The sequence below is a fragment of the Oncorhynchus gorbuscha genome, linkage group LG18 (assembly GCF_021184085.1).
Source record: "Oncorhynchus gorbuscha isolate QuinsamMale2020 ecotype Even-year linkage group LG18, OgorEven_v1.0, whole genome shotgun sequence".
In the NCBI taxonomy this organism is placed as follows: domain Eukaryota; kingdom Metazoa; phylum Chordata; class Actinopteri; order Salmoniformes; family Salmonidae; genus Oncorhynchus; species Oncorhynchus gorbuscha.
The window spans coordinates 997963-1023612 of NC_060190.1; the positions used below are offsets into that span (position 1 = coordinate 997963).

The 25650-nt window shown below is 43.7% G+C and overlaps 2 protein-coding genes across 11 annotated transcripts; both read left to right on the forward strand.

The window, feature by feature from the left end:
• Positions 1-5531, forward strand: LOC124002697 (zinc finger protein 883-like). 2 transcript variants are annotated; one of them, XM_046310354.1, is made up of 4 exons: positions 1-207; positions 1986-2402; positions 2658-2859; positions 3067-5531. In XM_046310354.1, exons 2-4 carry the CDS (start codon positions 1995-1997, stop codon positions 4611-4613), a joined length of 2157 nt encoding a protein of 718 aa, XP_046166310.1. In that variant the 5' UTR covers positions 1-207; positions 1986-1994; the 3' UTR covers positions 4614-5531. The 2 variants fall into 2 exon arrangements, with proteins under 2 accessions (XP_046166310.1, XP_046166312.1); XM_046310356.1 differs by having other exon boundaries at positions 1989-2402.
• Positions 5532-13785: 8254 nt separating this feature from the next.
• LOC124002701 (zinc finger protein 883-like) lies at positions 13786-24223 on the forward strand. 9 transcript variants are annotated; one of them, XM_046310369.1, is made up of 5 exons: positions 13786-14049; positions 18948-19033; positions 19335-19745; positions 21145-21319; positions 21559-24223. In XM_046310369.1, exons 3-5 carry the CDS (start codon positions 19341-19343, stop codon positions 23025-23027), a joined length of 2049 nt encoding a protein of 682 aa, XP_046166325.1. In that variant the 5' UTR covers positions 13786-14049; positions 18948-19033; positions 19335-19340; the 3' UTR covers positions 23028-24223. The 9 variants fall into 9 exon arrangements, with proteins under 9 accessions (XP_046166325.1, XP_046166320.1, XP_046166327.1 ...); XM_046310364.1 differs by having other exon boundaries at positions 18948-19021; positions 19222-19745; XM_046310371.1 differs by having other exon boundaries at positions 18948-18991.
• The last annotated feature ends 1427 nt before the right edge of the window (positions 24224-25650 follow it).

Consider the following 25650-nt stretch of genomic DNA (forward strand, 5'->3'; position numbering starts at 1 on the left):
CTGCTACTAAAGATGGTAGCCAGTTAAGAATCGAGCTAATTAGTAGCTTTCAAGCAAGAGATTCATCTCAATATAAAACATACAGCACCGTAGAAGAGGACCATTAGTCGAAACTGACGAGATACAGCTTACCTGCCTTTCCACGTGGAAGAAAACGGAGGACAGAGACGTGCTAACTACGGAGTTGGCTTTTCTACAAGGAATCTGGTCAGTTGGCTAGCTTTTGTTCAACAACAGCTTTAGCCGGATTTCTGTTTTTGTGCCCTTATGAACGACGAATGTTTAGTCTCGTTATGGCGGTAATGTTACCAATTCTAGTTTTGTGAGGTCCAAACAAACCCGGCATTGTGAGTATGACACGGAAGTTTATGCCCAACTAGTACTTGGTAAAGGTATACATTTTTTTAACGTTAACAGGTCTGATATCGCTCCGTTTTAAAAGATAAATAGCTCAAATGACCCGTAACGTTATTTTTTTATACCGGATGAAGTTTTGTAGATGATTCGGTTGCGGCCATGTTGATGACGTCATTAGTCAGTCTGAGTTCAGTTCTTTACATCGGCGGAGTGTTTAGCTGCCAAAACTCAATTGGAATTGCAAATGGACAAATGATAAGTCAATATCATGTTTGCGATTCCTTTTCCTAACTGTGTATGCATTCCTAAAATTGGTATTTTCATGATTGAGTATGTATGAAATAATTCGCAAAGTGTGTTTGATATTTAAATTCCATGGTACTATCCAGTACAAGACTAATGCATTTAAAAATCAAATGTAAATGGCTTAAATGACAAATCATTTATCATGTTTGCCATTTCATTTCCTTGTTGTCATAGCATGAATTGTGATAAAAATAAAAATAATTCTCAATTGACAATGCTTTTCTATACTCTGTGGTTTGAGACTCAATTCTAATGATCAATTAAATTCGATAAATCAATTGCAATGCTTCATTTTGCTATTTTGTTTCCTCATTAAGTGTTATCGTTTTCGATCTGTGCTGATTGTCAATCAAACGCTGTGAAGCTGTGTCAGGAGAAGTGCAGTATTATCATAAGGAGACTTGTACTTGGAATATGGAGGGGAAAAGAGAGGCGGGAGATTTGAGAGGGAGGAAGAGGGTGAACTTGAGTTGGTTAAAAATGTTGGGGAAAATTGAGATGGTTTGTTAAAGAAGAATGGTAGAAAGTGTAAGCAGAGTGAGCTGAAGACCGGAGGAGAAATGGAAGTGAATGAGGTTGATGTATCGGCGGTGGTAGCTGTGGTGAAGTTCTCGGAGCCCGAGGCACTGAGGGTCAGGATAAAGATGAGTCTGTGACAGTAGGAGTGAAGTTTTAGAAAAAATTGGACTCTTGCCTTTTGGCTGATCCATTAGTGGTTTGAAAACAGAGTTGGGTGCTGTTGAATCGGTGAGGTGAACCGGAAGTGGTCTTGTGATATTTTGTTTTGTTTCTGCTGGTCCGAGGGAGCAGGTGCTCAGCGTTAAATGAATGGGGGCAAGAAAGAAGAAAAGAAAAGGGCGCCATTAGGCTTCCGGAGTGGCGCAGCGGTCTAAGGCATCGCAGTGCTAGCTGCATCACTATAGATCCTGGTTCGATACCGGACTGCGACCGGGAGACCCATGAGGCGGCGCACAATTGGCCCAGCGTTGTCCAGGTTAGGGTTTGGCCAGCTGTTTGCTCTATCATCATTTGAGATGGTGTAGCGTGGTTCATTCTGCATTGTGTACTTTTAATTAGGACGCTGCCACAACTGAAGGTCTGCAAGTTGAATTATTTTTATTTGCCCTGCACACAGAGACAACACAATTATGTTAGTCCTAGTCCTAGTCTTAAAGTGTATGGACTTCCTGCTGTCTTCTTCTTCTACAGGTCATCTAAAGTGTATGGACTTCCTGCTGTCTTCTTCTTCTACAGGTCATCTAAAGTGTATGGACTTCCTGCTGTCTTGCCATTGACTGCATTGTTGTTGTTGTTCCCACCAGCAGGACAACATGAGTGGAGAGAAGCAAACATTGCTGGATGAAATCAAACAGAGTTTACACCCTCTAACGGAGGATAATTTACGACACCTGTGTGAACGTTGTGGAATAGATGGCTCCCAAGTTAAAGGAAAGAACCATCGCATATTGCAACGTAAAATCTTGGAGGAAATGTGGGTAAATGCAAATTCGGTCAAATCGGAGGAGCAGGGAATGTCTTGGTTACTCCAACTGAACGATGACATCAGGAGGATACAGGAAGAATCTACTGTGGCACCCATGAGGCCCAGACAGTCTGATGATGAAGCTACAGACTGCGATGAAGAATGGGACATGGAAAACAAGGATCGGTGTCTTAGCAACGGGCTGGAGGCGGAGTCATCTCCAGAGAACCACACCCCAGAGCAGAGGCAGAGGGGTGTGAGTATTTTCCCAGAAAGTTTCAGCAGTATTTCCTTGATTCCTCTCATTCTCTGGACCTCCTGTTCTAAATTAATTTGGAGGAGAAAGTCCCAGGAGGAACCTCAGTCTCCTTAATGCATTTTGTAGCAGGAGGCCCAGAGAAGTGAGAGGAGTCAAGGAAGTACTGCCGAGACTTGAGGTTTCTAAATCACTTGACCAGTAGGAGAATGTTTCCTTCCTGATTTATACTGGCTCCCTTTTTGTGGTTTTCAGGACATGTCTCTCCCACCCGCCTCCCCTCTCCCCGAGTCCCCAGGTCCTGCCTCTCCCGCTGGCACATTACTACTGGGTTTGAAGAGGGTGTCTGTGCGGCTGGTTGACTGCAGGAAAACACTGGGGCTGAGTGGAACTACGAGAGGAGGAGAAGAGAAGGGATATGGAGATTCAGATTCGATATCATCAAGTAGGAACAATGGTGTGTATTAGACTACAATCTGCTTCTGTAGCAGTTCATTGATTGGTCAATATTTATTAATTGAGGCAAATTTGCTTAAGGTAACTAACTATTCAGTGTTGTATAGCAGCTCATCTGTGTTGGATGGGGAAGATACTTCAACACTAGTTCATTATGAAAATCTTTAGTACATGTGGGGAACCTTAACTTCATGTCTTTGTTTCACAGGGGACAACCCTAATGGTCGCTCGCTCAGTGGGATGGTCTTATCTGGGAAGGCTCCAGGGTTGAACTTGATCCAGCGACCTTACAGCTGTGATGTATGTGAGAAGAGTTTCACTCAGTCAGGAAACCTACGAAGACACCAAATAGTACACACAGGAGAGCGACCATATGTCTGTCCTATATGCGGAATGAGTTTCCTTATGTCAGGAACACTGTCTAGACACAAGAGAACACACACAGGAGAGAAACCATACGGCTGTCCTATATGTGGAAAGCTTTTCCGTACGTCAGGACAATTGACTATACACAAGCGAACACACACTGGAGAGAAACCTTATAGCTGTGATCAATGTGGGAAGAGTTTTACTCAAGCTTGTTCCCTGACTGAACACAAGCGAACACACACTGGCGTGATGTTCCACTGCTCAGACTGTGAGAAGAGCTTCGCTACATCGGTGAAGTTGAAACGGCACCAGCAAACGCACACAGGAGAGAAACCTTATCGCTGTGATCAATGTGGGAAGAGTTTTGCGAGAGCTTATTCCCTGACTGAACACAAGCTAACACACACAGGAGAGAAACCATATGTCTGCGATCAATGTGGGAAGAGATTTACTAACTCGGGAACACTGACTTTACATCAGCCGACACACACTGGAGAGAAACCTCATAGCTGTGCTATATACAGCTGTAAGCATTGTGAGTGGAGTTTTGCTCATTCAGAAGACCTAGCAAGACACCACCAGAGAAAACACATGTGGGAGGGTATTCATGTCTGTGATCAATGTGGGAAGAGTTTTGCTAGTTCTGGAGACCTGATTATACACAAGCGTATACACACTGGTGAGAAACAATATGTCTGTGATCAGTGTGGGAAGAGTTTTGCTAGTTCGGGAAACCTGAATATACACAAGCGTATCCACACCGGAGAGAAACCATATGTCTGTGATCAATGTGGGAAGAGCTTTGCCTCATCTGGATTCCTGACTAAACACAAGCATATCCACACCGGAGAGAAACCTTACAGTTGTGAACGGTGCGAGAAGAGCTGCGTTTCCAAAGGAGAGTTGAGGACGCACCAGCTGGTACACCCCAGAGAGAACTCTCTCTTCCTGTGTGATCGATGTGGGAAGAGCTTCACACACATGGGATCCCTGAATGTACACATGCGTAGGCACACAGGAGAGAAACCCTACCGCTGCGATCAATGTGGGAAGAGCTTTATTCAGCCAGTAGAATTGAAAATGCACCAACGAGTGCACACTGGAGAGAAACCCTACAGCTGTGATCTATGCAGGAAGAGATTCGCTCAGTCAGGACTGCTGACTGTACACAAGAGAACACACACTGGAGAGAAACGTTATAAATGTGATATATGTGGGAAAAGATTCGCTCAGTCAGGAAACCTGAAGAGTCATCAGAAAACCCACACAGGCAGAAAGAGAACCCGCACAGGTGGAGAGAGAAGTCAAACAGACAGACTGAATCACCACCACACCTCCATCCTCTCAGGCGTCAGTTCTCAGGATCCCTCTGTAGACTCTGGGTAAACATCACAGGATTCCTGTATTGACTCTGGGTAAACATCACAGGATTCCTGTATTGACTCTGGGTAAACATCACAGGATCCCCTCTGTGGACTCTGGGTAAACACCACAGGATCCCCTCTGTAGACTCTGGGTAAACATCACAGGATCCCCTCTGTGGACTCTGGGTAAACATCACAGGATCCCCTCTGTGGACTCTGGGTAAACATCACAGGATCCCCTCTGTAGACTCTGGGTAAACATCACAGGATCCCTGTATTGACTCTGGGTAAACATCACAGGATCCCTGTATTGACTCTGGGTAAACATCACAGGATCCCCTCTGTAGACTCTGGGTAAACATCACAGGATCCCCTCTGTTGACTCTGGGTAAACATCACAGGATCCCCTCTGTAGACTCTGGGTAAACACCACAGGATTGACTCTGGGTAAACATCACAGGATCCCCTCTGTGGACTCTGGGTAAACATCACAGGATCCCCTCTGTAGACTCTGGGTAAACACCACAGGATTGACTCTGGGTAAACATCACAGGATCCCCTCTGTGGACTCTGGGTAAACATCACAGGATCCCCTCTGTGGACTCTGGGTAAACACCACAGGATCCCCTCTGTTGACTCTGGGTAAACACCACAGGATCCCCTCTGTTGACTCTGGGTAAACACCACAGGATCCCTGTATTGACTCTGGGTAAACATCACAGGATCCCTGTATTGACTCTCGGTAAACATCACAGGATCCCCTCTGTTGACTCTGGGTAAACACCACAGGATCCCGTCTGTTGACTCTGGGTAAACACCACAGGATTGACTCTGGGTAAACACCACAGGATTGACTCTGGGTAAACATCACAGGATCCCCTCTGTAGACTCTGGGTAAACATCACAGGATCCCCTCTGTAGACTCTGGGTAAACACCACAGGATCCCTCTGTAGACTCTGGGTAAACATAACAGGATCCCCTCTGTAGACTCTGGGTAAACACCACAGGATCCCCTCTGTAGACTCTGGGTAAACACCACAGGATCCCCTCTGTAGACTCTGGGTAAACACCACAGGATCCCTGTATTGACTCTGGGTAAACATCACATGATCCCTGTATTGACTCTGGGTAAACACCACAGGATCCCTGTATTGACTCTGGGTAAACACCACAGGATCCCCTCTGTAGACTCTGGGTAAACATCACAGGATCCCCTCTGTAGACTCTGGGTAAACACCACAGGATCCCTCTGTAGACTGGGTAAACACCACAGGATCCCCTCTGTAGACTCTGGGTAAACATAACAGGATCCCCTCTGTAGACTCTGGGTAAACACCACAGGATCCCCTCTGTAGACTCTGGGTAAACACCACAGGATCCCCTCTGTAGACTCTGGGTAAACACCACAGGATCCCTGTATTGACTCTGGGTAAACATCACAGGATCCCTGTATTGACTCTGGGTAAACACCACAGGATCCCTGTATTGACTCTGGGTAAACACCACAGGATCCCCTCTGTAGACTCTGGGTAAACATCACAGGATCCCCTCTGTAGACTCTGGGTAAACATCACAGGATCCCCTCTGTAGACTCTGGGTAAACATCACAGGATCCCCTCTGTAGACTCTGGGTAAACACCACAGGATTGACTCTGGGTAAACATCACAGGATCCCCTCTGTGGACTCTGGGTAAACACCACAGGATTGACTCTGGGTAAACATCACAGGATCCCCTCTGTGGACTCTGGGTAAACATCACAGGATCCCCTCTGTGGACTCTGGGTAAACGCCACAGGATCCCTGTATTGACTCTGGGTAAACATCACAGGATCCCCTCTGTGGACTCTGGGTAAACACCACAGGATTGACTCTGGGTAAACACCACAGGATCCCCTCTGTTGACTCTGGGTAAACACCACAGGATCCCCTCTGTTGACTCTGGGTAAACACCACAGGATCCCCTCTGTTGACTCTGGGTAAACACCACAGGATCCCTGTATTGACTCTGGGTAAACATCACAGGATCCCTGTATTGACTCTGGGTAAACATCACAGGATCCCCTCTGTTGACTCTGGGTAAACACCACAGGATTGACTCTGGGTAAACACCACAGGATTGACTCTGGGTAAACATCACAGGATCCCCTCTGTAGACTCTGGGTAAACACCACAGGATCCCTCTGTAGACTGGGTAAACATAACAGGATCCCCTCTGTAGACTCTGGGTAAACACCACAGGATCCCCTCTGTAGACTCTGGGTAAACACCACAGGATCCCCTCTGTAGACTCTGGGTAAACACCACAGGATCCCCTCTGTAGACTCTGGGTAAACACCACAGGATCCCTGTATTGACTCTGGGTAAAATAGCCCACTCTGTATTCCATATACAGTGTACATTGGAGGTGGCAGAGTATGAAGTGCTGCTGGATATGTACGACACACCAAGTCATATTGGTTAGTATTTTATTACAATACGAATATCCACAAGTGATTTTAATGTGAGTTTGTGTCTGACCACGTCCACCGGGAATTCTTATTGGTCAATAGTGGCCATGGTTTTAAATTTACTAGCCTAGAATATATTGCCTTACGAGACTTTTGTCCATAGAGGGACACCATTATCAAGTTTCCTGCAGATCAGGTCATTCGGTTGCAGAGGAGTAACGGTTTTTAAGTGTTTTTTTTTTTCAATTCAAAATGGAAGAAAATCCATCATGGAGGCACTTCTGGTTCTGAGGAGAAGGATCTATATATATATATCTATATACTGCATTTCATGACTTTAGGTCAAAACGGGGGTGAAGAGAGCGCCACCTTTTCACAGTTTGCATTTTCAATCTCTTGTTTATAGCGCCTCCATCTGGTCAAATCAGTGTGTGTGATCTCTAAAAAGGGCCAGATGCATCATTCACTAGAGTGTTTTGTCAAAATCGGGCCAGTAGTGCCAGATAATTGCGTGTGACAAACCTAAAAATGTACAAACGGGATAAACATGGTGCATTCAAGATAACTGGGAACTCTGGGAGGGGGGGGGGACAAGGTCAATATATTCCAGATGAGGTCATGACATTGGTGATCTGTAATGGCTGAACCGTGATGCAATAAGGGTGTGTTCGTACGCTTAGACGTTGCTGACTACTGACAGCTCTTACAACGCCTGGATAGGTATTTCACCTAACCTACTGACAGCTCTTACAACGCCTGGATAGGTATTTCACCTATCAGCTAACCTACTGACAGCTCTTACAACGCCTGGATAGGTATTTCACCTAACCTACTGACAGCTCTTACAACGCCTGGATAGGTATTTCACCTATCAACTAACCTACTGACAGCTCTTACAACGCCTGGATAGGTATTTCACCTATCAGCTAACCTACTGACAGCTCTTACAACGCCTGGATAGGTATTTCACCTAACCTACTGACAGCTCTTACAACGCCTGGATAGGTATTTCACCTATCAGCTAACCTACTGACAGCTCTTACAACGCCTGGATAGGTATTTCACCTATCAACTAACCTACTGACAGCTCTTACAACGCCTGGATAGGTATTTCACCTATCAGCTAACCTACTGACAGCTCTTACAACGCCTGGATAGGTATTTCACCTATCAACTAACCTACTGACAGCTCTTACAACGCCTGGATAGGTATTTCACCTATCAGCTAACCTACTGACAGCTCTTACAACGCCTGGATAGGTATTTCACCTAACCTACTGACAGCTCTTACAACGCCTGGATAGGTATTTCACCTATCAGCTAACCTACTGACAGCTCTTACAACGCCTGGATAGGTATTTCACCTATCAACTAACCTACTGACAGCTCTTACAACGCCTGGATAGGTATTTCACCTATCAGCTAACCTACTGACAGCTCTTACAACGCCTGGATAGGTATTTCACCTATCAACTAACCTACTGACAGCTCTTACAACGCCTGGATAGGTATTTCACCTGTCAGCTAACCTACTGACAGCTCTTACAACGCCTGGATAGGTATTTCACCTATCAACTAACCTACTGACAGCTCTTACAACGCCTGGATAGGTATTTCACCTATCAACTAACCTACTGACAGCTCTTACAACGCCTGGATAGGTATTTCACCTATCAGCTAACCTACTGACAGCTCTTACAACGCCTGGATAGGTATTTCACCTATCAACTAACCTACTGACAGCTCTTACAACGCCTGGATAGGTATTTCACCTATCAACAAACCTACTGACAGCTCTTACAACGCCTGGATAGGTATTTCACCTATCAACTAACCTACTGACAGCTCTTACAACGCCTGGATAGGTATTTCACCTATCAGCTAACCTACTGACAGCTCTTACAACGCCTGGATAGGTATTTCACCTATCAGCTAACCAACCACATATTGTTATAGCCTGGTGAGGAGGAGGAGCTCTGCAAACCGTGTCCTGAAGTAGTTTAGCCGCGCTCTGTAGAGTAGCTATTTTCTCGAAGGAACTTGTGACATTCCTTGGATTACTCATTATATTAATGAAGTCTGATTCAATCAACAAATACGATGATTTGTTTTATTAAATTTAAACAAGGTTACGGGTCCAAGACTGTACATATCTGGTTGCTGTGTTGCAAAATCACTACATATCCCATCGTGCCAAGTAGGGAGAGGCTGCCCGTTGTCACAGTTCCAAGACCAGTCAGAAACGTCCAGCTATACCCCTACGTCAATGACGACGGTGGATCTTTAAACTGATCTTAGGTCTGTGTTAAGTAGCAAAAAAAACAACAACAGATGGCTCGAACCACTCATGACGATTCAACAAAACAATAAATCCTTTTCAACTTTCTTTGTGTCTGAACTTACAATAGCTAGTCCCAAGTCGTTATATATTTAATTTAGCTATTTGCCTCATGACTTCTGCATACTTTGTTGACTACAAACTTTCTTTACCCAACTGTGAGACAGGCTGTTTGTTCCCACACTCAGGACTCTGACTCTATGGCTCTCTCTATGACTCTCTATGGGTTACAGACTCTTGGCCTCCCATCCTATTCTAACCAGCTCTCGCCAGTTTCGGTATTCATGTCACCTGATGAAATTGCTGTACAATATGATCTTGTTGCCATCTGATGCACATTCAGATGTCACAAATCTGCATTGCAGAGCTCTCCCTGTCCTCTGCCGTGCCTTGATTGTATTACTGTTGATGATATCTGGAAATGTGCATGTACAGCCTGGCCCCTCTACTGTTGCAAGCCACAATTTTGCTCTGATATCTGCTTCAATGATTTCTGCTCTTGTAAAAGCCTTGGTTATCTGCACGTTAACACTAGAAGCCTATTACCTACAATGGATAAATTGAAAGTGGGTTCACAGCTCCAAACCAGATGTGTTGGTCATTACTGAGATTTGGTTAAGGAAGAGTGTTTTGAATACTGATGTTAACCTTTCTGGTTATCACCTTTTTTGGCAAGACAGATCTTCCAAAGGTGGAGGAGTGCTCGGTTGTCTCCAAGTCTGTCCCCAAACAATCTGATTTGCTGGTTTTAAGCATTAAACTTTCAAATAGCTCTTTGTTGACTGTGGCTGGATGTTGTTGTCCTCCATTGGCATCGACCTGTACCCTACCTGCCCAAAGATCTCTCTTGGCCCCTTACACTAAGTTTGAATTTGTCCTGCTAGGTGACCTAAACTGGGACATGCTTAAACCACCACCTACCTGTGTTTGTAATGGCTGCTCGGTGAAATGGCCTGTCCTGATTTGTCATAGACGCTTGCTAAAAAAACTTCTTCATAAGCAAGCCTTCCTTCATGAACTGGCCTCTGTAAAATGGTATAGAATCAGCTTGATTCCCTCTGTCGAAGACGCTTGGACCTTCTTTTAAAAAATATTTTCAGTGGTATTGTTAACAAACACATCCCCATACAGAAAATGAGAATTAAAAATGGTAACCCTTGCGGAGTTGCTCCCCCTTAAGAAATGGATTTGGTGACAGGCTCGGCACACTCATACTGGCATACTGTAGGCAGTCACTGAGTCAGAGGAGCTAAAGGGGCTCCTGAAACTTGACCCCCAAAAAACATCTGTGTCAGATGATTTAGACCCTTCTTCTTTAAGGTTGCTGCCCCTATCATCACCAAGCCTATCTCTGACCTTTTTAACCCGTCTCTCCTATCTGGGGAGGTTCCCATTGCTTGGAAGGCAGCCCCACAGTTTGTCCTTTAAATAAAGGGGGAGATCAAAGTGATCCTAACTGTTATATGCCAATTTCTAATTTACCCTGTTTGTAAAAAGTGTTGGTAAAACTTGTAAATAATCAACTGACTGTCTTTCTTGATGTCTATAGTATTCTCGCTGGTGTGCAATCTGGTTTCCGCTCAGGTTGTGGATGTGTCACTGCAACCTTAAAGGTCCTCAATGATGTCACCATTGCTCTTGATTCTAAGCAATGTTGTGCTGCTATTTTTATTGACTTGGCCAAAGCTTTTGATACGGTAGACCATTCCATTCTTGTGAGCTGGCTAAGGAGTATTGGTGTCTCTGAGGGGTCTTTGGCCTGGTTTGCTAACGACCTCTAAGAGTGCAGTGTATAAAGTCAGAAATCTGCCACTGGTGTGATTACTACCTCTGAGGGTTTGGAGCTTGAACAAGTACTTGGGAGTATGGCTAGACGGTGCACTGTCCTTCTCTCAGCACATATCAAAGCTGTAGGCTAAAGATAAATCTAGACTTGGTTTCCTCTATCGTAATCAGTCCTCTTTCACCCCACCTGCCAAACTAACCCTGATTCAGATGACCATCCTACCCATGCTAGATTACAGACACATAATTTATAGATCGACAGGTAAGGGGGATCTCTTAGATGTTCTTTACCATTCGGCCATCAGATTTGCCACCAGTCCTCCTTATAGGACGCATCACTCCACTCTATACTCCTCTGTGAACTGGTCTTCTCTGTATACCCGTCGCAAGACCCACTGGTTGATGCTTATTCATAAAACCATCTTAGGGCTCACTCCCCCCATATCTGAGATATGTACTGAAGCCCTCATCCTCCACATACAAAACCTGTTCTGCTAGTCACATTCTGTTGAAAGTCACCAAAGCACTCACATTCCTGGGTCGCTCCTCTTTTCAGTTCGCTGCAGCTAGCAACTGGAACAAACTGGACAGTTTTATCGCAATCTCTTCATTCAAAGACTCAATCATAGATGCATACTTTTGTCTTTGCTTTGTGTAATGCCCTTTGTGCTGTTGTTTGTACCATGTTGTGTTGCTGCCTTGCTGTGTTGTCTTAAGTCTCTCTTTGTTGTGTTGTCCTTTATTTTTTTTAAATCCCAGCCCCCTACCTCCAGGAGGCCTTTTGGTAGGCTGTCATTGTAAATAAGAACAAATTCTTAACTCACTTGCCTAGTTAAATAAAATAAAACATTAATATCCTTCAAGTCCTAAGCTACATGCAGTGACATTTGGGTATGTCATTTATAGGCAAAAATGGAAAAAAAAGGGTCCGATGTTTAAAAATGAACCTGCATCTAGAAAATGAATGGTGATGTCACTTCTGCACACTGTAGACTCCACTCTGCAGCAATCTCCCAGTCGACGACATGCACACAGCCATTGGTTGACGCATGCAACATTATGATGAAACTCGGGAACCGAATCTCATAGGCGAACGATATTGTTATGGGTGTAAGATGGCACAGTGATGCCATCTGTTGGTAAATGTTCATTACTGCAACTCTTGTGTTTTACCGGGGTGCTTGAGATACCCGGATGTGTTGTGAGGTACTGAATAAGACTGGTTTCTCGCATCAATGCCTCGGTCTCGTCATTCTACATTCAAACATGGTGTCAGAGTCGGATAACTAACCATGCTTTCCGCAAATTTAGAGTCACCTGCTCTGGTTTACAAACAAATGCTTATTTGTTGACAGAGATAAGTGAAGAGAATATCAAAGTGTTGTTACCTGAGGGGAAAAAAATAAATAAACTGTTCATGTTGGAAATTGTTACTAGGCTTGTTTTGTTAGTGAATTGACACCCCCTGTCCTATTTTATTAAATGGAATATGTTATGGGTGTAAGATGGCACAGTGATGCCATCTGTTGGTAAATGTTCATTACTGCAACTCTTGTGTTTTACCGGGGTGCTTGAGATACCCGGATGTGTTGTGAGGTACTGAATAAGACTGGTTTCTCGCATCAATGCCTCGGTCTCGTCATTCTACATTCAAACATGGTGTCAGAGTCGGATAACTAACCATGCTTTCCGCAAATTTAGAGTCACCTGCTCTGGTTTACAAACAAATGCTTATTTGTTGACAGAGATAAGTGAAGAGAATATCAAAGTGTTGTTACCTGAGGGGAAAAAATAAATAAACTGTTCATGTTGGAAATTGTTACTAGGCTTGTTTTGTTAGTGAATTGACACCCCCTGTCCTATTTTATTAAATGGAATATGTTATGGGTGTAAGATGGCACAGTGATGCCATCTGTTGGTAAATGTTCATTACTGCAACTCTTGTGTTTTACCGGGGTGCTTGAGATACCCGGATGTGTTGTGAGGTACTGAATAAGACTGGTTTCTCGCATCAATGCCTCTGGCTCGTCATTCTACATTCAAACAGATATGTTCATTTGGCTCCCTGGTTTGCATGCTGCTGCTGCTGCTGCTTTAGGAGCTCAAAACAATTATATGCAGATAATTTACTAAATATGTATATAAAGAGGGTGAATCCTCACGAGGGAGAAGGCGGCAAGCTGATTTTTGTAGTGCTGTAAAAAGAGATCTAATTTGTCCAGGAAAAAAAATATATATTTGAAGGCGCATTTCATGATCTGACATAATGGTAGCCTACTTTTTTGCGCTTTACATTGGAGATAAAAATCAACCTAGAACCATAAGATTTAAGTATTTTGAAAGAAGAGCCGTTTCCGAGACAAATGAGCCGGCGTTTTATTAATAGTCCATGTTTTAATTAAAATTGAATACATAACACTTTATAATAAGATCAAATACACATCTCTTATGAACTTTGGAAGACCTTTTTTGTTTCCCTTTACTAATTCTTCAGTGAGCAAATAAAAATGCAAGTTTTACCTGAAGTGTAAGATTAGCTACACGAAGCGTCATCTATGTATTTATTCAAAATAGAATATAAAAACTCTCGATACTCGATTGCTGTGGCCTGCGTGACAACGTAACAACGTCAGTCAAAGCGGAAGTGGCTGATAAAGATGGGAGCTGACAGTCGTGCTACTTATGTAGCTTTCAAGCGATATGTTATTCTCTTAATAAACAAAATACAATATCCACAGGGCAACTTTGTTTTGACGTAAAGGACCATTAGCTGAAACTGAAGAGATATGGGTAGCTAGCTATCTACCTTTTCCACGTGGGGGTGAAAAAACGGTGGGCAGACGCTTGGTAGCTACCTAACGTTCGCTGTTTTCTACAAGGTACCTGGTAAGTTGGTTACTTATGTTCTACAACCGGATGTTTTTGTGCACCTATGAACGACGTAGCTGGGTTTTCAGCGTTCATATGATACCAATTCCAGTTTTGTGACGCGCAAATAAACCCGGCAGTGTGACTGTCACACAAACATTGTTGTTGCTAACTAGTCCTTGGTGAATTTAGCTTTGCACGTTAACTAGCCAGATAATGCGCCGTTGCCAAGATGAGTAGTTCATATCAACCATAGTTTAATTTTCATGTCGATGCCTTTTAAACGAGGTTGTGAAATGCCGCAAGCAGTTGATTTGGTTGCGGCAATATTGACGTGCCATGGGTGTTGCCAACTATTTTTTTTAAGGAAGATTAGCTGGAGTACTACCGTATACACACAAAACCTAGCGGTCAAACAAGGAACGTTTTTTTTTTCCACCATTCCCTTTCCCATAAGGGATTTTTAGAAACACTAGATGACGTTTTAACGTTGCCGCGGTGACGTCACAGAACCAATTTGCCTTATTGTTGCACAATTGCGTTCCCCGACGTAGCGTTTTCTACCTCCCGTTCCATTTGTTCTTTTCTGCTTCTCCAGCTCTCGTTTGCGGCAGAATTGAGTGGGAGAACTCGCTAAATGCTATCCAAACCATAGAAAGCTTCAAAGGCAAATACAATTTGATTTGATTTGAGGCAGCCTGAAATGGAGCTGAATTTTTCGCTAGCACCGTTTTCCAATAAAAGTAAACTGGAGGGTTCTGAAAACTCCCTAAATGAAGCCACGTAGTCGTTAAATGTCGCTACAGTAGGCAAATCATTGCGACATGTCATGGAAGCGGCAGATGTAGGATTTGTTCAGCACAGGTGGATTTGTCTTTTGCCTAACTTTCTTTATGACACATGATGGTGAATAATTGTTGATTGCCGTATACATTTAAAGGGGCATCGTGATGTCATCGTTTAACTATAAGCTCCACTCCACATTTTTCATTCTAACTAATAAAACATTTTCTTTACAGGATAAGTAATTGTCCTGACTTTCAAGAATATCTGAATTGCTTTGCCTGGCTTTTTTCTGATTGGCTGGATGTAAGTTTCACCATCCAATTATTTCAGATCTATGGGAGTGCATTCTATCCATGCTGGCTTTCCCTGGGGCTACCTGAGACATCAAACAGATAGGTGTGAGTAGGGCTGTTACGGTGACGTATTACCGCCACACCGGCAGTACCGATGGCAGTTAAATTCCATGTAACCGTTTAGTCACAGTAATTAGGCTTCTCCAAGGTCTGATGCTGCTGAGGGTCATTTAGTAATCTACCAAATTTGCTAACTGCCTGGTACTCGGCACTCATTGTCCCTTGACATCAATGCAAATGTAATCGAAAATCTAATCAAACACTTCATGTTGGGCAACATTTATTTTATAATAATAATAATAATAATAATAATAATAATAATAATAAAATATAATAATAAATAATAATAATAATAATAATAATATATGCCATTTACATTTCTTTCATGTGTGCATACATTCTACGATAACCCAAGTTCAAATGCTCTACCAACTGAGCTACAGAAGGACCCCTGATATACTGATAACAAGTTCAAACAGGTGCCATTAATACAGGTAACGAGTGGAGGACAGAGAAGCCTCTTAAAGAAGTTACAGGTCTGTGAGAGCCAGAAATCTTGCTTGTTTGTAGGTGACCAAATACCAAATACTTATTTTCCACCATAATTTGCAAATAAATTCATTAAAAATCCTACAATGTGATTTTCTGGATTTCTTTTCTTCTCATTATGTCTGTCATAGTTGAAGTGAACCTATGATGAAAATTACTCATCTTTTTAAGTGGGAGAACTTGCACAATTGGTGGCTGACTAAATACGTTTTTTGCCCCACTGTAGATGACATGTTTTTTCACCTGGCCATGTTCATGTTAATGGTCCATTCTAAATCAAAACACATTTCACACATGTATTAGTTAGTATGTGTAAAGACAACATTTAATCAATCATAGTCTGATAGGTGACAATATTAGCCTATCACTTGTTAATGATGCGTTATCGCTTGTGGGTGATGATGTCACAATACCAAGCATCGGCCATCGTGGTGTAAAGCTTTCCGCCATTGGACTCTGGAACAGTGGAAACACGTTCTCTGGAGTGATTTATTATCTTCACCATCTGGCAGTCCGACAGAAGACTCTGGGTTTGGCGGATGCCAGGAGAATGCAGTGGTCTGGGGCTGTTTTTCATGGTTCGGGTCCCTTAGTTCCAGCGAAGGGAAATCTTAACGCTCGAGCAAAGGGTGGATACTTTGAAGAATCTAAAATATTTGGAATTTGTTAACTTTTTTTGTTGGTTACTACATGATTCCATACGTGTTATTTCATATTATTCTACAATGTAGAAAAGAGTCAAAAGAAAGAAAAAAGTAAAACCTTTTGTATGAGTAGGTGTCAACTTTTGACTGGTACTGTCTATGCCCGTAAAATCTTGATATTGTATATATTGTCCAGTCGTCTTTTAAATAACTCTGGTGGATCAACCCCTCCCGGTCTTGACGTAATCTCTCCAACACGTGTAAAGCAACTACTGGAGGTGGAGGATTTACATTTGACATTTCAGTCATTTAGCAGATGCTCTTATCCAGAGCGACTTACAGCAGTGAGTGGATACAATGCACCATGCTTTACCAACGGAGCCACAAAAATCCCTTGAAATGTTTTCAGGAGAGGATGCCACAATACGCTATAGTAGACAGGCGGTAGTTCATGAATACCCCCTTTATAATTGAATTGTGTAAAATGACACATTTTCCAAAGGGTTCAAAAGGGCCTTTTCCCTGCTCAGTTCTATGTTTCTCATACTCTGTGATGCTAGCGGGTCCGTTGCCAGGGAAGCTAACGTTGCTGCTAGCGGGTCCGTTGCCAGGGAAGCTAACGTGGCAGCTAGCTAACGGGTCCGTTGCCAGGGAAGCTAACGTGGCAGCTAGCTAACGGGTCCGTTGCCAGGGAAGCTAATGTTGCTGCTAGCGGGTCCATTGCCAGGGAAGCTAATGTTGCTGCTAGCGGGTCCGTTGCCAGGGAAGCTAACGTTGCTGCTAGCGGGTCCGTTGCCAGGGAAGCTAACGTTGCTGCTAGCTAACGGGTCCGTTGCCAGGGAAGCTAACGTTGCTGCTAGCTAACGGGTCCGTTGCCAGGGAAGCTAACGTTGCTGCTAGCTAACGGGTCCGTTGCCAGGGAAGCTAACGTTGCAGCTAGCTAACGGGTGCGTTGCCAGGGAAGCTAACGTTGCTGCTAGCGGGTCCGTTGCTAGGGAAGCTAACGTTGCTGCTAGCGGGTCCGTTTCCAGGGAAGCTAACGTGGCAGCTAGCTAACGGGTCCGTTGCCAGGGAGGCTAACGTTGCTGCAAGCGGGTCCGTTGCCAGGGAAGCTAATGTGGCAGCTAGCTAACGGGTCCGTTGCCAGGGAGGCTAACGTTGCTGCAAGCGGGTCCGTTGCCAGGGAAGCTAACGTTGCTACTAGCTAACGTTAGCTGGCGAACGGTTCTTGTGGACTAGGAGACTAACGTTAATAATGAAAACATTACATACACACAGATTAAGGAAATATTGTTCTCTCTTACAAAGGGGCCTTGAACACTCACTTACCTTTGACATGAGGAATCTAAATGTTTTAACCTGTTAAGGAAGTTGAGAATTCAAGCAGCTTTTCGCAGCTTTTTGTTAAAAATTGCGCAACATTTCAGCGCCCTGCTATTCATGCCAGGAATATAGTATATGCATATGATTAGTATGTGTGGATAGAAAACACTCAGACGTTTCTAAAACTGTTTAAATCACGGCTGTGACTATAACAGAACGTGCGTTTCATCGAAAAGTGCAGGGAAATCTGATCACTGAAAATGGAAAAATATATCCTTCCGCAACTTCAAGGAATTGTTCAAAGTGAACCGAATTAAATAGGGCCGAGGTTACAGTGCCTACAGCTTCCACGCGATGTCTAGAGTCTTGTCATTTGATTCAGCTTTGATTCTTGGTCGAACCGACTCAAGGGAACTCCTACATGGACAGCTAAAGAATTTTATCGCTTATTAATGTGTACTAATATCTAAAGTTGCATTACAAAAGTATTTCGAAGTGTTTTGTGAAAGTTTATTGTCGACTTTTTGAATTTTAAAAAATGACGTTACGTTATGAAACGCTATTTTTTTCCGTTTATCACACATTATTCTTAGATCGATATCTAGGCTATATATGGACCGATTTAATCGAAAAAAGACCCTAAATGATGTTTATGGGACATCTAGGAGTGCCAAGAAAGAAGCTCGTCAAAGGTAATGAATGTTTTATATTTTATTTCAGCGTTTTTGGTTTGCGCCGGCAAACGCAAAATCTGTCGTGTTAGGTGACGTTGCAGTATTTTGAGGGTGCATGGTATCAGATAATAGCTTCTCATGCTTTCGCCGAAAAGCATTTTACAAATCTGACTTGGTGGATAGATTCACAACGAGTGTAGCTTTAATTCAGTATATTGTATGTCCATTTTAATGAAAGTTAGAGGTTTATCAACCTCTATAGGTGGCGCTCTTTAACATTTCCGCTGATTGTGGTTCCCACCTCGGTACCACGTCCTTAAGAAATACAAGTCCCTTCGTTGTGTAGTCGACAAACTTGGCAATTATTCTTAATTGTCATTTTGCGATGCCACCAAAAACTTCCAACCAAATATCTGAGTCTCACAAATAGTGGCAGCCTCTTGTGGCTGATCCTGATCTAGGATCAGCCTACACCTAGATCTACAGAGTAGTTGCATTAGGTGATGAGAATGAACACTGGTAAATGTCGTAAATAATCATATTACACTGTCAATATTGTGTTGTGATGTATCATCCTTCTATTACAGCTGTATGGACTTCCTGCTGTCTTCTACTACAGGTCATCTAAAGTGTATGGACTTCCTGCTGTCTTCTACTACAGGTCATCTAAAGTGTATGGACTTCCTGCTGTCTTCTACTACAGGTCATCTAAAGTCTTCCACTACAGGTCATCTAAAGTGTCATCAGGTCAAAAGTGTATGGACTTCCTGCTGTCTGGTCATCTAAAGTGTATGGACTACTACAGGTCATCTAAAGTGTATGGACTTCCTGGTCATCTAAAGTCTTCTTCTTCCACTACAGGTCATCTAAAGTGTATGGACTTCCTGCTGTCTTCCTCTACTACAGGTCATCTAAAGTGTATGGACTTCCTGCTCTCTTGCAATTGACTGTATTGTTGTTGTTCCCACCAGCAGGACAACATGAGTGAAGAGAAGGAGGCATTGTTGGAAGAAATCGAACAGAGTTTATTTACTCTAACTAAGGATAATTTACTTTACCTGTGTGAACGCTGTGGAATTGATGGCTCCCAAGTCAAAGGAAAGAATCATCGCTCCTTGCGGCGTAAAATCATGGAGGAAATGTGGGAAAATGCAGATTCTGTGAAATCGGAGGAGCAGGGAATATCTTGGTTACTCCGACTGAACGATGACATCAGAAAGATACATAAAGAATCTACTGTGGCACCCATGAGTCCCAGCCAGTCTGATGATGCTACAACCTGCGGTGAGGAATGGGACATGCAGGACAATGATTGGTTTCCTAGCAACGGGCTGGAGGCGGAGTCATCTCCAGAGAGACATACCCCAGAGCAGAGGGAGAGTGGTGTGAGTACATCCCAGTCAGAAAGTATTTCTGATTCTCAACAGTCTGTCTTGGGTTCTTCTTGATTCAGAATCCTTCTATAGTGTACAGACATTGGAGGAGAAGATCTGAGGTTCCTCCTCCTTGGACTTTCTCCTCCAATGCTTTTTGAGGAGGCAGAATAGCCCGATTGAGGAATCAAGGAAAGGAAAGAATCAAGGAAAGACTTGAGATTTCAAAATGGAAAAAACAGCAGTGGACACCTTCTCTGAGTCAAGATTACGTTCAGTGCTAAAATGCCAGCCGATATTTAGCACTCAATTAATTTTTTAATTTTTTTAAACACGCCACCCCCTAAAAATGTCCACCTATGCAACATGAGCCTAATAAAACCAGTTCTGTAGTCTGTGCAGTAGACTTAGCCAATATGCTGTGATAATGTACTATGTTTGGCCTGCCAATATTGTTCTTCTCAGGCCATATTATATTTCAGAACTCGAGCTCTGATAAAATGGATCAGTTGATGTGTTTACTTGCGAGGCACAGCTGAGCATAAATTTAAATAATGTGCTTTTTTTATATTACTTGACTGATTGTACCGGCATGGTGACCACTTCTTTAAATAAACAGGAGTGCAAGGCTTTATCGTTGGCATGGTGACCACTTCATTACATAAACAGGAGTGCAAGGCTTTATCGTTGGCATGGTGACCACTTCTTTACATAAAGGGAGTGCAAGGCTTTATCGTTGGCATGGTGACCACTTCTTTACATAAAGGGGAGTGCAAGGCTTTATCGTTGGCATGGTGACCACTTCTTTACATAAACAGGAGTGCTAGGCTTTATCGTTGGCATGGTGACCACTTCTTTACATAAACAGGAGTGCTAGGCTTTATCGTTGGCATGGTGACCACTTTACATAAACAGGAGTGCAAGGCTTTATCGTTGGCATGGTGACCACTTCTTTACATAAACAGGAGTGCAAGGCTTTATCGTTGGCATGGTGACCACTTCTTTACATAAACAGGAGTGCAAGGCTTTATCGTTGGCATGGTGACCACTTCTTTACATAAACAGGAGTGCAAGGCTTTATCGTTGGCATGGTGACCACTTCTTTACATAAACAGGAGTGCAAGGCTTTATCGTTGGCATGGTGACCACTTCTTTACATAAACAGGAGTGCAAGGCTTTATCGTTGGCATGGTGACCACTTCTTTACATAAACAGGAGTGCAAGGCGTTATCGTTGGCATGGTGACCACTTCTCTAAATAAATGGGAGTGCAAGGCTTTATTGTTGGCATGGTGACCATTTCTTTAAATAAATGGGAGTGCAAGGCTTTATCGTTGGCATGGTGACCACTTCTTTACAGGGAGGAGTGTTTCCCTCCCTTCTTCATCTAGTCTCTATTTTTTTATTTCCAGGACAAGCCTACTTTGCCACCTTCCTCTCTCCAGTCCCTGGGTTGTACCTCTCCCAGGAGTGCCTTACTGCGGGGTCTGAAGAGGCCGTCTGTGTGGCTGGACGACTGCAGGAAAACACCCGGGCTGAGTGGAACTGTGAGAGGAGGAGATGAAGAGGGAGATTTGACTGATCAAAGTAAGTAGGAGGTTTTAGGGGTGTGTTAATGTGGTCTGGGGGGTTAAGGGGTGTGCTAATGCATTAATAATGTGGTCTGAGGGTTAAGGGGTGTGTTGGTGCATTACTAATGTGGTCTGTAGGAGGAAGTAATATTGTTTTGACAACACAGCTGTGTAATTCAACTTCTCTAGGACTGATAGTTTATGATGAAGACTTACACTGTATTCACTGTTTTATAAATGGTTTTGTTTACACAGGAGAGAGACATGACTATCCTGGTTCCTCTGGGGCACCTCAACAGCATCCTGACGCTGACAAGGCAGAGAAAAGTCTCTCCAGATCAGAACACCTCGAGAAACATGAATGGAGACCCACAGGGATGAAACCTCACCGCTGCTCTGACTGTGGGAAGAGTTGCAAATCTTCATCAGCACTAAAAAAACACCAGACAATCCATACAGTAGAGAAACCTTATAGCTGTTCCCAGTGTAGGAAGAGTTTTGCTCAGTTACAAGAACTGAAAGTACACCAGAGAACACACACAGGAGAGAAGCCTTATGACTGTGATCAATGTGGAAAGAGTTTTTGTTATTCAAGCCAGTTTAAAGTACACCTGCAGAGACACACAGGCGAGAAGCCTTATAGCTGTTCAGACTGTGGGATAAGCGTTTGTACCTCAAGTCAGCTGTTATTGCACAAGCGAACCCACACAGAAGAGAAGCCTTACAGCTGCTTACTATGTGAGAAAAGATTTTCGTCAAAATATAGTCTGAAATTACACCAGAGGGTCCACACTGGAGAAACTAATTATGGCTGTGATCAGTGTGAGGAGAGTTTCACCTCGTCGGCAGACCTCAGAACTCACCAGAGAATCCACACCGGAGGGAAACCTCACCTCTGCTCCCAGTGCGGGAAGCGCTTCCGCCAACAGTCTGGCTTGAAAAGCCATGAGAGGATTCACACAGGAGAGAAACCTTTCCAGTGCTCCCACTGTGGAAAGACATTCAGCCACAGGGCCACGTTTAAGGCACACCAGCGGACTCACACCGGAGAGAAGCCTTACCAATGCTCCCAGTGCAGGAGGAGTTTCTCCCAAATGGGCCACCTGAAAGTACACCAACAGACGCATGCTAAAGTGAGATCTCACCTCTGCCCACAGTGTGGTAAGGGCTACTACTCTCTAGACATCTACAATGCACACATGAGAACACACAACGGGGAGAAGACTCACCACTGCGCCGACTGTCCCAAGAACTTCCTCACCCTGACTCAGCTCAAAACACACCAGCGGACACACACAGGAGAGAAACCATACGTCTGCGACCAGTGTGGGAAGAGCTTTGCTGAGTCGGGAAGCCTGACTCTACACCAGCGCTCGCACACCGGGGAAAAACCTTACCACTGCTCGGAGTGCGGGAAGAGCTTTGCTCGCTCCGGGGCACTGAAGAAGCACCAGCTTACACACACTGGGGAGAAGCCTTACAGCTGTGGTCAGTGTGGGAAGAGGTTTCCCAGGTCAGATACTCTGGCTACACACATGAGAACACATACAGGAGAGAAGCCCTATAGGTGTGATCCATGTGGTGAGAGGTTCTCCTATCATAGGTGCCTGGTGAAACACATGAAAACACATGTAGGAGATACACCAGCCCTCGAGCGACCAATCACTCTAGGCCTCGGGGTTGAAGGACCTTTCCATCAACCAATCACACCAGGCCTAGGGTAAAATGGAAATGTCTTACAGATTGCATGGTAGCAATTTAAAGAAAAAAAGTTGAGCACACAACAGTTCACCTGACACAAGACTGAATCCAAACATTACTGTTGATTTGATATTTTTCTGTACTTTAGGCCACATTGATAACATGTTACTGAACAGCCATAGCGTTCCAATTTCAACCTGTATTCGGGTGTGAGTGTAAAGCGTAACTGGCATATAACAACATTAGTAGTTTTATTATTCAATATTGTTATTAATATGGGTTCGTTGCTGAGTGTTGTAACATGGTGCCAATTTCAAGGCTATATTTCTTGAATTGGTTTCAGAATGTGTTGACCCTGATGTGTTAGATACTCCCCCCCAGCATTTACAAGCTGATTGTTATGTTGTTGACTTGTTTATACATTTAGGACGTTTCTAAAAATCTGTTTTATACCAGGTTCGAAAATGCATCTTTTTGTCCTGATCTGGTCCACATTCTGATTGTGACCACATTGTAAGACCGGGTGTAGACAATTAAAGGACACATTGCGACCAGATCTTCCTGCCTACCCCCGGAGGTATTCAGGCACACATTGTGCAGATGGAACTGGACAGATGGTTGCTGATAATGGTCCTCTGTACGCCTATGTAGATAATCCATACAAAATTAGCTGTTACCAGCTACAATAGTCATTTACAACATTAACCATGTCTACACTGTATTTATGATGAATGTGATGTTTATTTTAATGGACAAAATGTGCTTTTCCTTCTAAAACAAGGACATTTCTAAGTGACCCTAACCTTTTGAATGGTAGTATATGTTTATATATAAAGCTACAGTCATAGTGCCAAATAGAATCCTATTCACTTGGACATATATATATATATAAAGCTACAGTCGTAGTCCCAAATAGAACCCTATTCACTAGGACATATATATATATATATAAATATATAAAGCTACAGTCATAGTCCCAAATAGAACCCTATTCTCTAGGACATATATATAAAGCTACAGTCATAGTCCCAAATAGAATCCTCTTCTCTAGGACATATAGTGCACTACATCTGACCAGAGTCCTATAGGAATAGTATCTTGTCATTTTGGGTTTCATCAAAAGACTACATTTTCTTTATTGCTGAGCTGGTGTACATGTAGAGTTAATCAGTTATCTATTACCTCCAAGTTGTCAATAAAAAAATACATTGACTAACAATATGAGTGAAATGTGTTTTTACCTCAATTTGACAAATTGTTTTGCGATTGGGCATCAGCTAGATTATTACCTGTGACCTTACCCTGCCTATCCCAGCGCCAGTCAGAAGGTAGACTAGTAGTTTAGTCCACCTCCCAGCGCCAGTCAGATGGTAGATTAGTAGTTTAGTCCACCTCCCAGCGCCAGTCAGAAGGTAGATTAGTAGTTTAGTCCACTTCCCAGCGCCAGTCAGAAGGTAGATTAGTAGTTTAGTCCACCTCCCAGCGCCAGTCAGAAGGTAGATTAGTAGTTTAGTCCACCTCCCAGCGCCAGTCAGAAGGTAGATTAGTAGTTTAGTCCACCTCCCAGCGAAGGTAGATTAGTAGTTTAGTCCAGCGCCAGTCAGAAGGTAGATTAGTAGTTTAGTCCACCTCCCAGCGCCAGTCAGAAGGTAGATTAGTAGTTTAGTCCACCTCCCAGCAGCCAGTCAGAAGGTAGATTAGTAGTTTAGTCCACCTCCCAGCGCCAGTCAGAAGGTAGATTAGTAGTTTAGTCCACCTCCCAGCGCCAGTCAGAAGGTAGATTAGTCCACCTCCCAGCGCCAGTCAGAAGGTAGATTAGTAGTTTAGTCCACCTCCCAGCGCCAGTCAGAAGGTAGATTAGTAGTTTAGTCCACCTCCCAGCGCCAGTCAGAAGGTAGATTAGTAGTTTAGTCCACCTCCCAGCGCCAGTCAGAAGGTAGATTAGTAGTTTAGTCCACCTCCCAGCGCCAGTCAGAAGGTAGATTAGTAGTTTAGTCCACCTCCCAGCGCCAGTCAGAAGGTAGATTAGTAGTTTAGTCCACCTCCCAGCGCCAGTCAGAAGGTAGATTAGTAGTTTAGTCCACCTCCCAGCGCCAGTCAGAAGGTAGATTAGTAGTTTAGTCCACCTCCCAGCGCCAGTCAGAAGGTAGATTAGTAGTTTAGTCCACCTCCCAGCGCCAGTCAGAAGGTAGATTAGTAGTTTAGTCCACCTCCCAGCGCCAGTCAGAAGGTAGATTAGTAGTTTAGTCCACCTCCCAGCGCCAGTCAGAAGGTAGATTAGTAGTTTAGTCCACCTCCCAGCGCCAGTCAGAAGGTAGATTCCACCTCCCAGCGCCAGTCAGAAGGTAGATTAGTAGTTTAGTCCACCTCCCAGCGCCAGTCAGAAGGTAGATTAGTAGTTTAGCCACCTCCCAGCCAGTCAGAAGGTAGATTATAGATTAGTTTTAGTCCACCTCCCAGCGCCAGTCAGAAGGTAGATTAGTAGTTTAGTCCACCTCCCAGCGCCAGTCAGAAGGTAGATTAGTAGTTTACCTCCCAGTCCACCTCCCAGCGCCAGTCAGAAGGTAGATTAGTAGTTTAGTCCACCTCCCAGCGCCAGTCAGAAGGTCCCAGCGCCAGCGCCAGTCAGAAGGTAGACTCGTAGTT